This window comes from Tamandua tetradactyla, chromosome 12, assembly GCF_023851605.1.
Source record: "Tamandua tetradactyla isolate mTamTet1 chromosome 12, mTamTet1.pri, whole genome shotgun sequence".
Classification (NCBI taxonomy): domain Eukaryota; kingdom Metazoa; phylum Chordata; class Mammalia; order Pilosa; family Myrmecophagidae; genus Tamandua; species Tamandua tetradactyla.
Window position 1 is genome coordinate 10950347 of NC_135338.1, and position 19543 is coordinate 10969889.

General features: G+C 42.2%; 1 protein-coding gene across 1 annotated transcript; it reads right to left on the reverse strand.

Annotated features, from left to right (window-relative positions):
- Positions 1 to 213: 213 nt before the first annotated feature.
- LGALS3 (galectin 3) lies at positions 214 to 18731 on the reverse strand. Its single transcript, XM_077122574.1, has 6 exons — positions 18632 to 18731; positions 12020 to 12041; positions 11009 to 11419; positions 9669 to 9757; positions 2832 to 2997; positions 214 to 524 (listed from the first exon to the last, which is right to left on the reverse strand). Exons 2-6 carry the CDS (start codon positions 12035 to 12037, stop codon positions 369 to 371), a joined length of 840 nt encoding a protein of 279 aa, XP_076978689.1. The 5' UTR covers positions 12038 to 12041; positions 18632 to 18731; the 3' UTR covers positions 214 to 368.
- Between the last annotated feature and the right edge of the window lie 812 nt (positions 18732 to 19543).

The following is a 19543-nucleotide window of genomic DNA, read 5'->3' on the forward strand; positions in this document are numbered from 1 at the left end:
TGGTTTTTATGAAACTCTGGAAGAAAATGGAGAAAATAATTTGGGAGTAGTATATACTCCTAACCCTTTATTAAAAAAATATTTTAACAAGTATTGAAAAATGTAGGAGACCCTAATGCAGTATTAATATTGGCACACATTTCTTTCTCCTTTGAGTTCAATGAGCATTATCTAGAATAAACTGTACTAAATTAAATAACATATAAAGACAGCTAACTCTTAGAATAATAATATTTATTAAATGGATGATTTACAAGAACGATGTTGATGGATAAACAAAGTTTTTTTTATAATGAATATGAAGCTCTTAAATGTGTATGGCTTACATTCAAATTTTATTTTTTAGAAAAGCTTCTGATCCTCAAAGATTATATCATTGTGTATGAAGCACTAGTTAGGTCTATATCACCAGATATGCCCAGTTTGTTGATTTCGTTGAGATTTTTCACCCGATGATTATACTGCAACAAGTGGGCGTCATTGACCGCAACCTTGAAGTGGTCAGATTCAACCAGCACTTGTATCTGAAATGATACATATACAGAACCGTTAGAAATGCACATTAATTTAAGTCAGTCTGGCCTGAGCCCAGGATGTTCAACATTCCATCTTTATGTGCAACTAAGGCCAAGAATACATAACTTTACAACAAAAGTCAACTCCAGATTAATTGATGATTTAAACAAAAGAAGATGAAGCAATAAAATTATTAGGATACATAAGTAAATCCATAAAGGAAAAGATTAATAATGTATCTACATAAGAACTAAAAGTTTCATATAGCCTAAAACTCCTAAAAGTAAAAACACTAAAGTAGGAATTTACTAATGGAGTAGCAAATTTTACAAAGATTGAGAATAACCATTTTGGGCAAGGATCAGAGGATGTGTTAATTCTTAATCTTTAGGAATTTGATAGTATTCATATTTATCTAAATATTAAATGTGTATACTCTTTGGATGAATTTTTCTTCTAGGAAACAAAGATTTATGTGTAAGAATAGTTGGGCTGGTTTAAAATGATTATGTACCCCAGAAAAGCCATGTTCCTCTAATCCATTCTTGTGGAAGCAGACCTTCTGCTGGGTGGGACATTTTGATTGGATTGTTTCCATGGAGATGTGACCCACCCAATCAAGGTGGCTATTATCTTCTTTACTGAAATCCTTTATGAGGGAATAAAGGACAGAGACATTTTGGAGAGACCTCAGAGACAGAAATGTCCCAGGAGGAAGAAGAAAGGACACAGAATCCCAGAGACATTTTAGAGATAAGGACTAGTAGACATTGCCATGTGCCTTTCAAGTGGTGCAGGAACCCTGGATGCCTTTGGCCTTTCTTCAGAGTCCAGGTATCATCTTGCTGACGCCTAATTTGGACAGTTTCATGGTCTTAAAACTAAGTTTCTGACCTAATAAATCCCTTTTGTAAAAGCCAATCCACTGCTGGCATATTGCATTCCAGCAGCTTTAGTAAACTGAAATAATAAGGATAAACCTGGAAGTAATTCAAATTTTCATCAATAGGGGGTTGGTTCAATTATCACATATCTAAACAGTGAAATATTATTAGGTAACTATGTTCTGCTATGGAAAGATGTCCGCCAAATGTGGAACGTGGTCCCTATCAACTCCTGCCCTTGTGGAGCTTCAGCTGTTTTTAATAATAATCTGTTTAATAAAGTTTTTAATAAAACAGTTCAGCTGTTTCATTGACCATTCTACACTCAACCCAAAATCACTGCCATGGACCTGATAAATATCTGTTGAAGCAGTAAATGCTATTTGTGCTCAAAAATTAAAAGTGTGTTATATGTCATAGAAAATATTGGAAAGATACTCACCAAACTGCAACCTTTGTGAGGATAAGTGGTAAAAGATGACGTTTTACTTAATACAAATCTATAAATTTTTCTTTTCACAAAACAAGTATGTATTTTTTTAAGATTTTAAATTCTTTATTCTTTAATGCAGTATGATTATATTAATTTTTTTCATCTTATAGCTGTGCATTTATCATCACAATTGACTTTTTTTCTTTCTTGTGAAAAACAGCATATACAAAAAAGCAATAAATTTCAAAGCAATTGCAACAATTAGTTGTTGAACAGATTTCAGAGTTTGGTATGGGTTACAATTCCACAATTTTAGGTTTTTACTTTTAGCTGTTCTAAGATACTAGAGACTAAAAGAAATATCAGTATAATGATACAGCAATCATACTCATTTGTTAAACCCTACCTTCTCTGTAAAACTCCACCATCACCTTTGATCTTTCTCCCACTCTTTAGGGGTATTTAGGCTATGTCGATTCTAACTTTTTCATGTTGGAAGGGGCTGTCAATAATATGGATGGGGGATGGGACTAGCTGATGTCTGGAGAGGCTGGGCCCTCTGCATTTCAGGACTTATTTGGTCCAGGGACTCATCTAGAGGTTGTGGGTTTCTGGAAAGTTACCCTAGACAAGTATGTATTTTAAAAAATTAGTCTTGATCACCACATCAATTGTGTTGTTTTAAGACACTAAGTCTTGATCCAACTGTACCATAAGGATTTTCCTCCTTTTTTAAAATTAAAGACACTATTTCCACTTCCAAAAAGACTCAAACTCAGAAGGCTGGTAATGGTGAGGTGCCTGGATGGAGTTGGGAAGTGTGTACTCCTGGCCATAGCCCCAGCCTGCTGAAGTTGGTCCCCTGGGATGGGGAGGAAATGTACTGGTGAGGTGCCAAAGAACAGGAGATAAAAATTAATTTCACGTGCATTGTGATTTTAAAGTGATTCCCCATGAGAAATATATATGATCAATAAATAGTAATAGCAATAACTTACTTTGAATGGTTTACCACTTTCAAATGGGAAAACCATCTGTCTTTCTTCCCTTCCCCAGTTATTATCCAGTTTCGTATTACAGACAATGACTCTCCTGTTGTCTTCATTGAAGCGTGGGTTAAAGTGGAAGGCAACGTCATTTCCTCTCTTGAAATCTAAAGCAAGTCTGTTTTAAACCAAAGATTAGTGTTCTTAAAATGATTAAAGTTGTACAACATTTACACCAAGTAAAGAACATCATTTACTGAAGAGCAAACCATTTTATAAAATACAGGAACATTTTCTGAACAGAAAGCAAATGAAAACCAGAGAATGAGTTCAAATTGAAAAGTACAGTAGGCCAGGTGTTCTCCATACTATTATAGTAACTAAAGGGAAGCAAGGCATTATGCACTGAATTTTCTTAGCTCTCTGTGTCTTTGGTCACATCATCCCCATTCAGTTGTCATATTCTCTTTCCCACTTCTACTGACAAAAGTCCTTCAAGGTTTCCTTATAGGGGTTAAGAGGCACTTTATGCCCCACATCAAGGACAATGGTAGTTAACCTCCACCCTGCCAGGTTGCCTTTTTTTTTTTTTGGCATGGGCAGGTTCTGGGAATTGAACCTGGGTCTCTGGCATGGCAGGCAAGAATTGTGCCACTGATACTGAAAATAGATAGTAATTAATATTTTAAAATGTCACCTTCTGTGTGAGACTAAAGCAAAAAATGTTTATTAGTTACAAAATTTATATTTTGACTAGTGCATTTCCTAATATAACTTATGTAGATAGTTTGACTGAACGCCATAAGTACTTGGAATCTCAGGTAGGATATGAGATTTTGCTGGTTTGTCCAGAGTGATGCCCCGATGAATCCCAGAGTGATTCAATCAGTGAGTGGAAAAGTATCTGCAAAGCCTCCTTCAGGGAGTGGTGAGAACAGGGAGAAATTCAACTTCCCCAAGTTGAATTCTTAATATTCTCACAAGCAGTGTGGACAACCAAAGCTATAGGCAGAGCCCCCAGTCTTGGGGTTTGTTCGTATGAAACTTAACCCCGGCAAAGGATAGGTCAAGCCTACTTAAAATCTAGGCCTAAGAGTCACCCCCAAGAGAGCCTCTTTTGTTGCTCAGATGTGGCCCCTCTCTCCAGCCAACACAACGAACAGTCTCACCACCCTACCCCTCTCTACGTGGGACATGACTCCCAGGGGTGTGGACCTTCCTGGCAACGTGGGACAGAGATCTTAGAATGAATGGAAACTCAGCATCAAGGGATTGAGAAAAACCCTAGAATGAGCTGAGACTTAGCATCAAGGGATTGAGAAAACCTTCTCAACCAAAAGGTGGAAGAGGGAAATGAGACAAAGTGTCAATGGCTGAGAGATTCCAAACAGAGGTGAGAGGTTATCCTGGAGGTTATTCTTATGCATCAAGTAGATATCATCTTGTTATTCAAGATGTAATGGAGAGGCTGGAGGGAACTGCCTGAAAATGTAGAGCTGTGTTCCAGTAGCCATGTTTCTTGAGGATGATTGAATAATGATATAGCTGTCACAATGTGACTGTGTGATTGTGAAAACCTTGTGTCTGATGCTCCTTTTATCTACCTTGTCAACAAAGGAGTAGAACATATGGAATAAAAATAAATAATAGGGGGAACAAATGCTAAAATAAATTTAGTTTAAATGCTAGTGATCAATGAAAGCAAGGGGTAAGGGGTATGGTAGGTATAATCTTTTTTTTTTCTTTCCTGTGTTCGTTTTATTTCTTTTTCTATTGTCTTTTTATTTCTTTTTCTGAATTAATGCAAATGTTCTGATAAATGATGAATATGCGACTAAGTGATGATATTGTGAATTACTGATTATGTATGTTGTTTTATTTTGTTTATTTTTTTAATTAATAAATAAATTAAAAAAAAAAAAAAGAATTGTGCCACTGAGCCACTGCTACACCACCCCCTGCCAGGTTGCTTTTGACACGGGTAAAAGGCAAGTCAGCTCCATAAAGAGCAACAGATTCCTGGCTTCCTCATACTTAACCAGAAACCTAGTTCTTCTAAAATAACAAGAATGAGGTAGTAGTTAAAGTTGCTAAGTTGTAAAGTCAAGATAATAAATACATTAAACATTTCATGATTTCATGATGTGAAGTGCAATTAATGGAAGTGCTAGTTTAACTTTTTAACACTGTTCCTTTTCCTCGAATATTAAGAACAAGGTTCTTGTTCTAAAGCAAGGCTTGTATTCTAGACCTTAAACAATAATTCTCTGGGTATTTTGATTCACACAGTAATAGTCACATTCAACTACAAATGTATCATACAATTATTAAATTCATAGGGAAAGGACCAAGATAATCAAATAGCAGTAGAATTTGTATTTGACAAATATCTAATGATTGTATTTTCTTTGCAATGATAAGGAAGATATTTTCACGCTACCAACTCAAACCATATTTTTTCGTGCAATTCATCACTTAGAATTTGTAAGGCCAAGCAACAGTTTTTTCAGTTTACTACCATCAGAACCATTTCAATCAAAATTTGTCTTTATCACCACAGTCTCAATCTACATCTCCAGAGTTATTGCAACTAAATGTCCCAGTGCAATAATCCTAACGTGGTGCTTTGGAAGCCACCCCAGAAAATCATGTTCTTAAGACTAATCTATTCCTGTGGGTATAAACCTATTATAATTTTGATGAGGATATTCAGTTAAGGCATGGCCCACAGTGCGTTTTAATCCTTTTACTGGAGTCCTTTATAGACAGAATGAATACAAAGAGAGAGAGAGAGAGAGAGAGCCAGAAAAGCAAGAAACCGAAATCAACGAAACCCAGTAGAGAAGAGAAACCAGCACATGCTGCCATGTGCCCTGCCTGCCACGTGCCCTAGGAACAAGGATCACTGGCAGCCAATCTTCAGGAAGAAAACATCGCCTTGATGATGACTTGATTTGGACATTCCCAAAGCCTCCGACTGTCAGCTAATAAATTCAACAATTAAAAAATTTAAACGATAAATTGCTCACACTAACTCAATTAATGTATCAGTTTTAAGCAGCCTAGGAAACTAAAACAGATTTTTGGTACCAGAAGAGTAGGGTACTGTTGTTGTAAATACCAAAAATGTGGAAATGACTTTGGAACTGGGTAATGGATAGAAGCTGGAAGAGCTGTGGGCACTTGATAGAAAAGGCCTAGATTACTTTGGTAGAAATATGGATATTAAAGTTGCTTCCGATAAGGCCTTAGAAATTATGAATGTGTCACTGGAAACTGGAAGAAAGGCAAGCCTTGTTTTAAAGTAGCAGAGAACTTGACAAAACTGAGTTCTCATATCAGATGGAGACAGAAGGCAGAATTGAAAGTGACGAGCTTGGGTATTTAGCTGAGGTTTCCAAACTAAATGTGGAAAGTTCAGCCTGGTTTCTCCTTGCAGCTTATAATAAAATGTGAGAGGAAAGGGATAAGTTGAGAACAACTCTTGGCACAAAGAAATGAGAAATTGATGGTTTGGAAAATTCTGAGCTTCCATGAAGTGAGTCCCCAGAACAGTGCTCCATGTGAGGGTTTAATTAAACATAGAACCAGTCAGCCATTTCAGTGCAAATCAGAACTGGAAATATAAGGATTTGTAGAAGGTTCTTTTGTCTGATGGTTTGAACCGCTTGTAACATAATGCGAAACTGACAAGTTTTATTTGCAAGACTTATATGAGTGAAACCACCGTCAGCCCGGACTAAAAGGGACAGATTCAAAAGCAAAACTGTGGAAGCTGAGGTCTGGGCTGACAGTGTCTTCTCAGGCCAAGAAGGCAGGCCTGGGCATGTGGATACAAAGGATGACCCTGCCCCAGAGCTTGGAGAAGGCAAGCCTTCTGCCTGGTTATTTAGGAAGAGTACTGCTGCCCCAGTCTTCACAAAGGGTGGAGCATATTCCCTGGGGATTGCAGAGAGTCTGGCCACCACCACTCTGTTTTGAGGGGGTTGAGCCTGTGCCCTGGAGATTACAGAGAGGCTGACTGTCTCCCCAGTGTTCTCAGAGGCTGAAGTCTGCATCCCAGGTTCAGGCTGCTGTGCAAGCATTTGGAAGGGGTGGGGCTGCTTCTCCATCAGGCCCAGATGACTAAACATCATTCCAGAGATGACTCTCAGACCTTGAAACCTAATGGAGTATGTCCTGCAGGTTTTGGAATTGTTTGTGACCCATGACCCCTGTTTTCCTTCCAATTTCTCCCTATGACAATGGAAATGTTTATGCTATGAGTTGCTTCTTTGTAGACTGGAAGCAGATAACTTGTTCTCACAGGTCCACAGCCGGAAGGGAATTCTGCCCTTGGACATACCACACTACAACTGTTTTCTATGAGACTTTGTATTTAGTATTGTTACTGAAATGGCTTAAGGATTTGGGGAAATTATGATGGAATGAATGTATTTTGCATATAGAAAGAGCAAGTCTTTTGGGGGTCCAGAGGATGGAGTATGGTGGTTTGAAACTGTATGTACCCCAGAAAATCTTGTTCTTAAAGCTAATCCATTCCTGTGGGTATAAAACCTAGTGCAAGTAGGACGTTTTGATGAGGTTACTTCAGTTAAGGCATAGCCCAGGGTGGATCTTAATCCTCTTACTGAAGTCCTTTATATATGGAATGAACACAGAGAGAGAAAGAAAAAGCCAGAGAAAGAAGATGAAAGCAATGAAACCCGGAAGAGAAGGGAGAAACCAGCAGCTGTCCCCAGGTGCCTTGCCGTGTGGCAAAGGAGCAAAGGATCTTTGGCAGCCAGTCTTTGGGAAGAAAGCATTGCCTTGATGATGCCTTGATTTAGACAGTCTCACAGCCTCAAACTGTAAGCTAATCCCACTGTTTAAAGCCAACCCACTTCATGGGATCTGCTTTAAGCAGCCTAGGAAACTACAACAGTATCAGTGTGGTTCTGTGTTTTAAGGGTCGTCGGAGGGGAAAAGCAAATACAAGCACGTGAACATGGTATACACAGAATAAGGTATGCTGGTTCTATGCTATTTTGGGAGGAAGACAGATAAAGACATGGGCAGCAGATATATGTGTTTATAATGTCTCTTCTGTGAGACAAGCTTTATTGTGCCAGGAAACACTGTGCTTGAGAGAAGCTGAAGCAGCTGTGTGGAAAAAAGTGTTGTCTTAGGGTAGTGACTGGCGTGCAGAACCAGACCTCTAGCTGACCAGGTCACGGGAATGGCTATTGGAATGTGAAATGATCACATCAGAAGCTGAATCCATCTCCTGGTGGCAGAGAAGGTGACTCCTATTAATTCCTCAGGAGCAAAGTCGCAGATACTCAGAGGCCATTTATGGATTCTTGAATAGACCTCAGTACATGGCGTGAATCTGTATCCTTTTGTGGACTGTTTATAAGACCCAGAGACCCAGACTATTCAATGGCTGTTGGAACTTTAGCAGAACCACTGTGTGCTAGACTCAGGGACGGGCACACTGACGGCTTCAGGACACCCTTAGCTTCCGTGTGTTATGTTTAAGTATAATCAGTGGTGGTAACCAGAGTCAGGCATCCAGGGCAGCTGTAAATCAATACAGACTCTCCAAACTCACCTCAGTAAAGCCTTGCCCCATCCTAGCTTACTTCAATCAAACCAGTTCCAATGGCTAAGGTCGACCGATTTTGATAAAGTCTTTGAACCTGTAGAATCTTTTCAAATCTAATCTTTTGAATCCCCTTTCAAATGGGGTTCCTGGTCCTACCACTTCTCATCTTGGTTTTTTTCTATAAAAAGGGGATGGCAATTTTCATTACCCTGCCTTCAGCTGTAAAGATTAAATGAGATGAAACATATCAAAATACAGAACAGGTTGTGTTACTGTTTACTGTAAGTACCCTGACACTTAGAAATATTATATGAGAAGAGCAGCTACTTTAAATTCCAGCTACAGCCCTCTTAGATGCTGCTAGGTTGTGTGCTTAGAGCTCAGCTGCTGAAAAAAAAGAAGTAAAAAGTGCTGTATCCTAGCCAGCCCAGAAAGCCACAATCTCCAGGGAGAAAGCATCACCTTGTTAACACTTCAATTTCTGACTTCTCCTAACCTCAAAACTGTGAGCCAGTAAATCCTCATTGTTTAAGCAAAAAAAAAAGCTGCATCCTGACCTACCTCAAAAGCTTTTAAAACACCGAGTTCTTTTGAAAAAAAACGTGGAACAGTGGAGGAGTGTATTATCCAGAGTGAGACTTCACTGTCACTGAGACCAGGCCAGCTCCCCGGGAATCTGGACTCGGCTTTTGTGCCCAGTAGGAGAGGCAATGACAGCATAGCTCAAGTGATCTGGGGCTGCCACAAGTGTCACAGGTTTTTGTCAACATGCATACAGAGAGGAGAATAGTCCAGCTCTGACTTGAACTTAGAACTATGTCCAATGGGAACTTTTTGGTTTTGACCCTCATTTTTAATGGGTAGCTAGACATAAAATGTATGCTTGGTTCTAAGTGGCTCAGAGGCAGGCTTAGACAAACATTATATTACAAAGTAAGTGGCTCAGAGGCAGAGGGGTAGGCCAACATTACATCACAACGGCTCTACCTTCCTTTAATTCTAAGGCTTTGGCCCCCAAAAGAATGGGGTTTTTCTCTTCTTCTTCTTTGTCCTCACATTTTATTCTGGTCCTGGCAGGAAAAACGAGATTCGGCAAGGGAAACCTTATCCTCTTAGTAGGAACACATTAGTTTATGGTATTATACTATGATATAGCCAAGATTCTAAATATATAGTTTTAAAAATCTACAACTCAAAATGTATCATCCTTTACACAAAAACCAATTAATAAATAAGTTAGTCTTGTTAATTTTGCTCTTTACCTATTTGCATTGGGTTTCACTGTGCCCAGAATTGTAATCAGCATGCGAGGCAAGGTTCCTCCAGGCAAAGGCAGGTCATAAGGCACAATCTAGGAATGAAAAAAATTATATACATCAATAGACACTCAAGTTTTCTTAGGGAATGGGGAAAAAAAACAGTAGTGAAAGTTCAATCACCGTGAATATGTGTGAGTAACACATAATCCTAATTTAAACCCTCTGATCAGACTCTTGGGCCACCTTGTCCAGGCCTTAAGAGACAAGATTCCCTACATACACAAGTAACTGAGAATAAAGCCATCAGTTAATCAGTGCCAAAAGCAGAAAATACCCTCTTTCTGAATGCTATAACTCACATGAATTGAGTGATCATCCCAATCTTTAACTCATTCACTTAGACTATTTTTAAAAATGTTTTAAATACAAAAAGGCTAAAGAAGACCTAGCAATCAAACTTCTACAACACATTTTTGTGCCACTCTTAAGACCCTTGTCATAGAATGTACTTCATTATGGTTATTTCTAAACATCCAATTGCGCCTGTGGGATTTCTGTGCTCCGTGGGGCAGGCACTGTAGCAGTCTGGGGTTCTGGGTTCTCTGTATTTACACAGCACCAGCAGAGTGCTCTGTGCCCAGCAGATACTCAGTGATAATATGTGGAATGAACACTTTCTAGTTAGTACAGTTCCTACTTTATTCCACAAACAGTTACTGAACATTTATGTTCAAGTCCTATGAATATGTCCAAAGCTCTATCTCTATAGCCTCTTTTCTCTTCCCTTTATAATCTTTTTCCCTGTGACTTCCCTTAATCCCAAGGGTTCAGCTATCACCCAAATCTGTTATCTCCAGTTCTGATCTTCATCCTTAACAATCGTATACACCCCCCTTTCTGGTTTTGCTGCCAGTGCCTCAAATCCAACAGGTACGACCTAGAATTGTCTCCCCTGCCCCGTTCCCACAAAATCCTCAGCCTGAGCTCCCAGTTTGGGCAAACGCACTGTGGATGCTCTAGTTCTCCAGCCTTGGAAGGTCAGAGTCACCTCTGATTCATAAGCCTTAACCAATAATTATCCTAGGGGATATAAAACATAATAAACTCAATACAAACAATTATTTTTTTTCTACTGGACCAACATATAATATGGCTAATCCTTGAAAAGTGGCCCTAAGCAGTGAATTTAAAGCTTCAGGTCTTCTTGAAGCCCTTTGCATATCAATGCCCAGAGCACCTGGCCAGAGCACTGCAAAGTGATGGCTATGTTGCCCCCACAATAGCTGCATTCTCCATCTGCTCTTGTCCCAGTCAAGTAAATGAAATGACGAACTCCATCTCACCAGTGGTCCAGCCGGGGTGCCAAAGGGGCCAGCACCTGGGTAGGCTCCAGGAGCACTTGGCTGTCCAGGTGGTGGGTAGGCCCCAGGTCCGCTCGGTTGCCCTGGGTAGGCCCCAGGTGCAGTTGGGCCAGGATAAGCTCCAGGTGCAGTTGGGCCAGGGTAGGCCCCAGGTGGCCCCTGTCCAGGATAAGCGCCAGGAGGTACCTGCCCGGGATAAGCTCCGGGAGGTGCCTGCCCGGGGTAAGCCCCAGGAGGTGCCTGCCCAGGGTAAGCCCCAGGAGGTGCCTGCCCGGGGTAAGCTCCAGGATAAGCAGCCCCAGGGTAGCCTCCTGCCCCAGCAGGCTGGTTTCCCCATGGACCAGGCCATCCTTGAGGGTTTGGGTTTCCAGACCCAGATAAGGCATCATTAAGCTGGAAAGGAAGAAAGAAACAATTACAAGATGGAAAATAGTCAAGAAAACAGGTTTTTCAGGTAAACAGAAACATCTAAGAAGCAAAGGGATATGGTGAAGGTATGAAACCAGCATAAATACAATTTTGCCACCTACTGACAGTTTCAGTACTTAGAGTTCTTAAGATTAAAAGAAGACTTTGGGATTATATATACCTTTACATTTTATTCTTGTCTCCCATTATCTCAGATCATAGAGGACTGCATTTTTGTAATTTTGCTAAAGTTAGGAGCTAGTTAACCTCTCTATAAAAGCATATACTTTTAATCAATGTGAGAAAAATGATCATAAAAACTTGGCTGCTCAGACTCCGCCGTATTTCCCATTGCCCATTCCTCAGTTACTGACCATGAGTCCATCTTGCCCAGGCCTCTCTTGCCTGGCTTTCTTCCCAAATCTGTGGCCAGAAAAATCAGACTCCAGCTAACAAGCCCTCACAGGACAGGCGAGGCCAGAGGACGCCATGTGGCAGGAGTGTTTAAAGGGGAAAGTCTAGTGCTAAAAAGTCTTCAACCCACATGCAATGTATATTTGGATAAGAAAAAAATGAAAAACTTACCGAAAAACTGTCTGCCATTTTCCTGAAAAGGAGTAAAAAAAAATAGGTTACCATTTGATCCTTACAAGATTTCACCAATTTTATATTTTTGGTTTAAAATTTTTTGTGCCTTATTTATTTTTTGAGTGTTTACTAGCTTTTTTTTTAATGAGAGAAGTTGTAGGTTTACAGTGAAATACAGACAGTACAGTGTCCCCACAAACCGTCCCCTTTTACATACAGTTTTCCCTATTAGTAACACTTCACTTTAGTGCAGTAACTTTATCACCACTGATGAAACAATATTATTATAATTGTACTATAACAGTAGTCCCTACTTTACATTAGGGTTCGCTGCTTGTGTTATACAGTCCTATGGCTCTTAAACATTTTTATTCTGGTAGTACATACAACCTAGAATTTCCCTTATAATCACATTCAAATATACATTTCAGTTGTGTTAACTGCATCTGCTATGCTCTGCTACCATCACCACCATCCTTTTCCATCACCCTACAGAGACATACTCTGTGACAATTACGCATCAATTCCCCATTCTCTGCCCTCACTCGGGCCCCTGGTAACCTATATTCTGGTTTCTCACTCTGAATTTGCACACTCAGATTATTTCATTTAAGTGAGATTATACAATAGTTGTCCTTTCGTGTCTGGCTCATTTCATTCAACCTGATGTCTTCGAGGTTCATTCATGGTGTCGCATGTATCCAAACTTCATTCCTTTTTACATATACCACATTTTGTTCATCCATTCATCTGCTGATGGACACGAGGGGCACTTGGCTACTTCCTTGTTTTGGCAATTGTGAATAATGCCACTATGAACATCGGCGTCCGTTAAATTTTGCATCAGTAGTTCACTGGGCAGTTTAGTTAATCTCCAGGCAATCTTCTACACACAATCCTGTCTACACCCCAAATACGCTGTCAGTAGTATGGAGCCATAAATACGATCTCAGCAAGGTGAGTAACCACTCTAGCTAGATTATTAAAACCTATTTAGCTCATAACTTTAAACTCTAACTGACACTAGTCTGTACTTTGAATCCTGAGAGTAAGTGGCCATATAATGCTGGAGGCTAGAAGAAGAATGAGGAAGAAAATGTTCTCTCCCTTTCCTTGGTAAAATAAATGCAGTCATGGTTTATCTTTGTCTTCTCTCATCTTCCCTCCTGCATTCTTCATCCATCACCCCTTATAAAGCATTCACTGTGTTAGTATCATTTACCTCCCCTTTCGTTGCCACTACCAGCCAAGCCCTCCACTGGGTTTTACATGGAAAGAGGTGTTGGTTGATTCCTACTGAGATATGAAACACAAGAGCCATGAGACACATCTGCTGTCCCATCATCTTCATTTGCATTCATGCTGCTCTGGGCCAGGCACTGCGTGGGCTCCTGTCTGGGTATGAAGATGAGCAAGCCAAGATCTAGATGGCCAAAGGGTTTTCTGTTCAGCAGAGGATGTATGAGACACATACATCAAAATGCAAACTGAAAAAAAAAAGGCTGATGCCATGAGTCAGATTTTGTGCCGTGGGAATTCAAAACTAGACCGATTATTTCTCAACAGTGGGATGGGAATGCTTTCATGGGGGTGCCATTTGAGCTAAGCCTTGAAGGAGACTTGAGATTTGGAAGCGAAGCAATGAAGTAAGAAAGGCAGGCACAAGATGTTTGCTTTTTTATTTTTATTTTTTAAAGATACTTGTTATTCTAAATGAACTCTAACTATGTAATAACCTAAGATGAAAAAAGTCAGGAGATGGAGGAAAATGCGTGTGGGCAAGCTACTACCAAAGGGTCTGCCTTGATGAAGCTGCCCCAAACCATGGCCTTCAGGCGTCATTCCTGCTTCTTCCTACTTTCTCTCTGTCAAGACTCTAAGATGCACTAGATGTTTTACAACCGATTTCACTGCAGGGGCTCAGGGAGGGGGGCGGTAGGGTGGCTCTGGTCTCCCTGAGGCCTGGGTGAGTTCTTTCAAAGCTCAGGATGGCCTGTGCTATGGCCAAAATTACCTGAACCTTGAAACAGGCAGAACCCTTTTTCCCTTGATTTGCTCACTGCTGATAATTACTCAATTATTGTAAGATATGACATTGCTTCAAGAGACCCAATGAATGTCATTTACTGCTAGATCCTAAAAATGTAAAATATTGTTTGTTTTGGTGAAAATTCAAACGGCAGGTCTTCTCCAGGACTTAATGTGTGCTTCAGACACACACCAATATTCTATACTATACCACTGTTAATTAAATCACAGTTGAAGAATACCTTGACTATTTTTTTTTCACATATCTTTTTTAATCTGGGCATTCTCCAAAATATTTTAAGGGAGTTGGGTTATCAGTGTGCCCATCATGCTTCTCTGCCTTCAGGTCCTTCCCCCAAAAGTTGCCACTGCTTAGGAAACTGTGCTATCCCAGGAGGAACTCAAGAGAGGAGTTGGTATAGAAAAGGAAAGAGAGAAAATTGTTAAGTCGACAAATAAAGCCTTTCTCATTTTGCATGCTGGTAGAGAACAATCTTGAACTTCAATGTGGGCAAAGAACTTTGTTCCTAGGGATTACAGTTAATCTTCCATGCCTAGGAAACATACCACAGACCCAGAAATAAATTTATAAGTGTGCTGACTTGCTTTAAATGTTCCCTATTGCCTGGGGGCTTATCTTCAACTTTCCAACCGCTGACATAGGATAGTTAGTTGGGGGGGGGGGGCTGCCCTACGCATTATACAGTGTTTAGCCGCATCTCTGGCTTCAACACACGCGATTTAAGTAGTACCCCCACCCCTCTGTGACAATCAAAAATGTCTCCAGACAGTGCCAGATGTCGTCTGTGGGACAAAATCATGCCAGGCTGAGAACTACTCATCTAGGCTGATTAGCACGTGGATCCCTACATAAATGCACATACCCAGGTCAAGAAATAACAAAAAGAGAGCTTCTGTTGTTAAAACTAGCTAAATTTGTACCACTGATCTCATCAAATGTCTTAGTAACATCACTCCAACCAGCCTAAGATGTGTTTAAAGGCTGATTACAACCAGAAAGTCACAATAAAGGGACATTTCGAAAATATTAGCATTTATTATTTTCAAAGTCTCTGCTCGAGCATGTTCAGTTTATTTTCCAACCCGACCAAAGAAATTTGGAGAAAAAAAAGCTGATTTCACTCTATTTCCACTGTGTTTTACGTAACACCTTGGGTGACAGTTTGGATTGTGTTGTGACACAACAGAAAGGCCAATTAGAATTGCATTGCATTGGCGTGGTGCTTTTCTCTTTACAAAGCACTTTCACACAGCTTACCTGTTTTGATTCTGATAACATCTTAGGAGACTGTTGGAGAAATTAATACTACATTTTAGAGGTGAGAAAGCTGAGGAGCAGAGAGCTGACATGGTGGGGCAAAGTCAGCCTGTCACCAGAATGCCTTGGCCGGCTCCTTCAACACTAACACCTCACACTTTGAGATTTTAAAGTATACTCTTTGGAAAGTGTTAACTACTACTCTTAGAAAGCAAGTCTCTGGTTTTTTCATCCAGAATTACATAACCTGCTGAAATGGTAAACAAATTTAAAAGCAGAATCATGTTTTTGTCAGAAATCTGACTGGCTGACTCTGCCCAACACACCATGTAGCCAAATACTGGGATGCATTTTGCACAGTCACTTTGCTAATCATAACCACATTTCAACAAGTGTTCCAAAAACTGGGAACACGCTGTTTGGGTTATGTCAACCTCTACCATCAGATCTCTTTTTTTGAAAAGAGTTGTAACAATGCTCTTTTGAAATCAAGCTGGACAACCTCAGAACATTTTTTTTAAGACATCTATTTTAAAATTAGCATCTAGCTGCCTGAAAAATTTCTAGCTACACTTTTTTCCCCCCAGATGAAGCAGTTTACAGAGAGAAGGCCAATTAAATGTAAAAGAAAAAATCTCCCTGCTCCAGAGATATGAAAACTCCATTCTGGCCTTCCCAGAATCAGAGAATTTTGAAGAACCAGAAAAGAAACACTGCACGAAAGACAAGGCACCCCCAAAATGGGAAATCCTACCTGGGTCTCCATATTTGGAAAACTTACAGTAATTCAGTGTAGCTTTAGAATGAGGAACTTAAACAGGTGCCGAAATGTAGATCATTTTCATTGGCTGGTAGCTGGTAGCTCTTCCCTTTAACATCGAGTAGCTTACCGTACCATGCAATTCTAGGCCACCCTAGCAATGGACCCACTCATCTGGGTTATCAGGCACAGTTCTGAAATTTTTGCTCGAGGGGCCCTGACCGTTACAGAAATGTTAATGGAAGTAGATGATGAATGTATTACCTCAGAACCCCAGAACCCTGCACCACTTTCCTCCCTAAGGAACACAAAGGGGGGGTCTACTTCCTGAAACACTCAGCGGAGCTGGGGGAAAGTCCACTTTCCACAACCCATGTTAAGCGGGGTGAAGGAGACCCATCCTTTCCTGGGATTTCTTTCTCATGCTAGTTCCTCAGGAGCAAGGGAGGCAAAATTACTTTGTGCTTCTCAGTTACTGGTTCTTTTTCCCTTATGGAAAAGCTGAACAGTAGTCAAGAGAGAACATGATACTTAGTCCAACGCAATTGGAAGTATACAGCAAGCACTGCCCTGGAAGGCTCTTCTGTTACCTACTCAGAATTTAATGAGAAGAACCACTTCAGGCACTACACACACAGAGCTCAATAGAACTCATGAGTTAGTTATTCAATTACCACGAGTTTGCAGGTCCATCAGTTCACAAGCTTACTAATACTTAAAGCCGGCACAGGGTACTCAAGTTATACTCTCTGATGATAGGTCTCTGTCGCAGTGGAAACTCAGCGTCTGGTTCATGAAGGTTCTAGGCAAACAGGATCTAAATTACAGATGAGATTGGCCCTCTTGACATCCTTAGCAATAGATCAGAAGTCTGCCTGAAGCTCCTATGTGTATCCGTAGCACTGCGAACTATCAATGATTAAATGATAGGAAGTCATTTCTTCTTGATAGGAAGTCAAGTCTCAGTAGAGCGAGGCTTCCCATTCTACTTGAAAACGACTAGCTTTGAGGGTCAATCCACCAGGCAGGGCAGAATGCCCCCTTTTCTGCTACTTATTTTACTTCATGAGGCAACCTCCTAACACTTCTAAACCCTAAACATTCATGCACCATCATCAAATTTTCTCCCAGGATATGGAAGAAGCGCTGCTTCTAAACCATCAAAACATGAATTTAGGAACCAGCTCGAATCTCCAAAAGATCAAGGATGAGGCAGGACCATCAAAGAAATGAAAGTCCCATTCCAAAAATTCAAAGTCAAAGGCTAAAAAGGAGACCATTTTTCGTGGGAAAATAAATTTTTATTATTAAACTTTAACTTTTATGGGAACAAATACTTTTCCTAGAAAACTTTCTAAACATGAGGCATACAAATCAAAATTTTGGAAGATGGTGGGATTTTTCTCTGATGCACTGCACCCAAGTAGTTCATTTTCTCTCTCTCATTTTCTTCAGAATTAAAAAAGCCTGCCTGCCCTTCTTTTCCCAGAATCCCAGAAGGAGACTGGGTCACCGAAGTCCAGCTGACCTCACTGTCCACGACCCATTTTACAAATATTCCACAGTATCTGAAATAGGAATGGCTGGCTCTGAAGGGCTGGGGGACCCAAGTCCACCGATAGGTGCCTGTCTCTCTAGCATCTAGCACCCAACCGCCAGTGGCCGCATTTTTACTTCTGTTTGATAAGCTGATAATTCAGAATATATCCTCAAACACGTTTTAAAACCCCCCAGCTGAGGCTCTGCACAATTCTGCCGCTCCTGACACATCCCTAGCACAGATATGAGCTTTTATGGCCCAAAGTAGCCAAACTGGGCAGGGATGAGTCACTTAACAGTTTAGGGTGTGCAGACTTTGCAAAAGCGACGCATGCTCCGGACGCCTGGGGGTGGGGTGGGGAGGGCAGCACCCTTTTCCGTGGAATCCACATTCAGAAAGCTGGCCGCAACCCCTGTCTCGGGACTGTTGGGCCTGTTAGAACTCTTTCCTGCCCTCACCAAGATCTCCTTGTAGAGATAAAAGTGGCCCGGGCAGCGGGATCACAGGTCCCAAAAGCCGCCCTACGCCTGGTTTCTAATACCGGAAGAGAGGGGGCTGCTTGGTCGGATGCGGGGGTCCCGCCGCAGCACGCTTGCTTGCATTTGCACCAAGCCGTTTCGGAAGTGGCCCAACTCGGGTTCCGAGAGACTCCACGTCCATAAACCACAGACGGCGGAGGCAGCGGGAGGGTGGGGCCCGGGTGCGGCCGGGGTGCGTCCTCCGAGCGCCCAGAAAGCGGCCGGCGCCCGGCTCGCCCAGCGGCCGCCGCCTCGCCCGCTCGCCCTGAGCGCGAAGTTCCGTCGGTCGTGGCTACCTGGGCCCGGTCTCGGGCCCCGTCTCGGGCCCCTCGAACGTCCGAGGCTCCGCGCCCCGCCCCGGGACGGCGCCCGCAGAGCGCAGCCAACCTCCCTCCCCGGCTTCGGCCGAGCCCTCCCGAGAACCGCCACGCCCCGAGCGGCGCCCGCGCCCCCGCGCTCCCTCCCGCGCGGCCCCGCCGCTCACCCTCGCCTCGGCCTCCGCTACGTGGCTCTCCCGCTCGCTCCCGGGGCGCTCCCGGCCCGACGGCGGCTCCGCGCCTCAAATACGCCCACCCCGCCCCGCCTCTCCCGGGGCGTGACGGCCGCAGGGTTCCCCACCCCCGCCCCGCCCCCGGGTGTCCGCCCCGCGCGCGCCGCTCCGGGGGGCGCTCGGCCGGGGACGACGGGCCAGAGGCTCCGCCCCCACGAAGGGCGACGCCCGCGGCCCGGGGTCCGTCCCCGGCGGTCCCGGGATACTGGGCGTGGCCGCATGGCCCGCGCGCTCGTCGGACTCCGCCGCGGACGCCGACGGCCCGCGGGGAAAGTTTGCGAAGTTTTGGGCGTTTGGGTCGCTGGGGGATTTTGCGTGCGGCCCGCTTGCTTGTTTTACCTTGTTCGGTTATTTCCTGCCCGAATCCCAGGCAGTCGCATCCCGCCCTCATTTTGCTTTACCTTTAACTCTCTCTCAGCATCAAAGTCGTCCCAAGAATTGCACCCTGGAAAAAAAGAAAGGCATTTTAGCAAACAAAAACCACAAACCTCTTCCATAAAGTTATCCTGACTTTGCATCCTATACGCTTGATTTTTTTTTTTTTTTTTTTTGAGGAAGTAGTTTCCGAGTTCGTACTTGATATTCTGAGCTCCTGATTCAAATATGTCCTGAGTCTGTGTGAAGCTGACGTGGGTTATACGAGTAAATGGGTAAGAAATGTGGAATTTCGTAAAAATTTCTTAAGTAATTATGTTTTATATACAAATAAACGGATTTCCTGTACGTAAAATATCACACTGATTTGAGTGTGACCAGGAGGTTCTGTCAGAAAGTTTTCTGAGCCGCTGAGGGAGACGTGTCCACATTCTTCCCCTTTGAAGGTGTTCATTCGCCTTCCTGGCCTGG

What these genes read in the sequence shown, in the direction of transcription:
- LGALS3 (XM_077122574.1), bottom strand. An exon ending in GTGAAACCCAATGCAAATAG is followed by an intron (nt 2,998 to 9,668) that starts GTAAAGAGCAAA and finishes GGTTTAAAACAG; the next exon opens with ACTTGCTTTAGATTTCAAGA. An exon ending in AAAGTGGTAAACCATTCAAA is followed by an intron (nt 525 to 2,831) that starts GTAAGTTATTGC and finishes GTATCATTTCAG; the next exon opens with ATACAAGTGCTGGTTGAATC.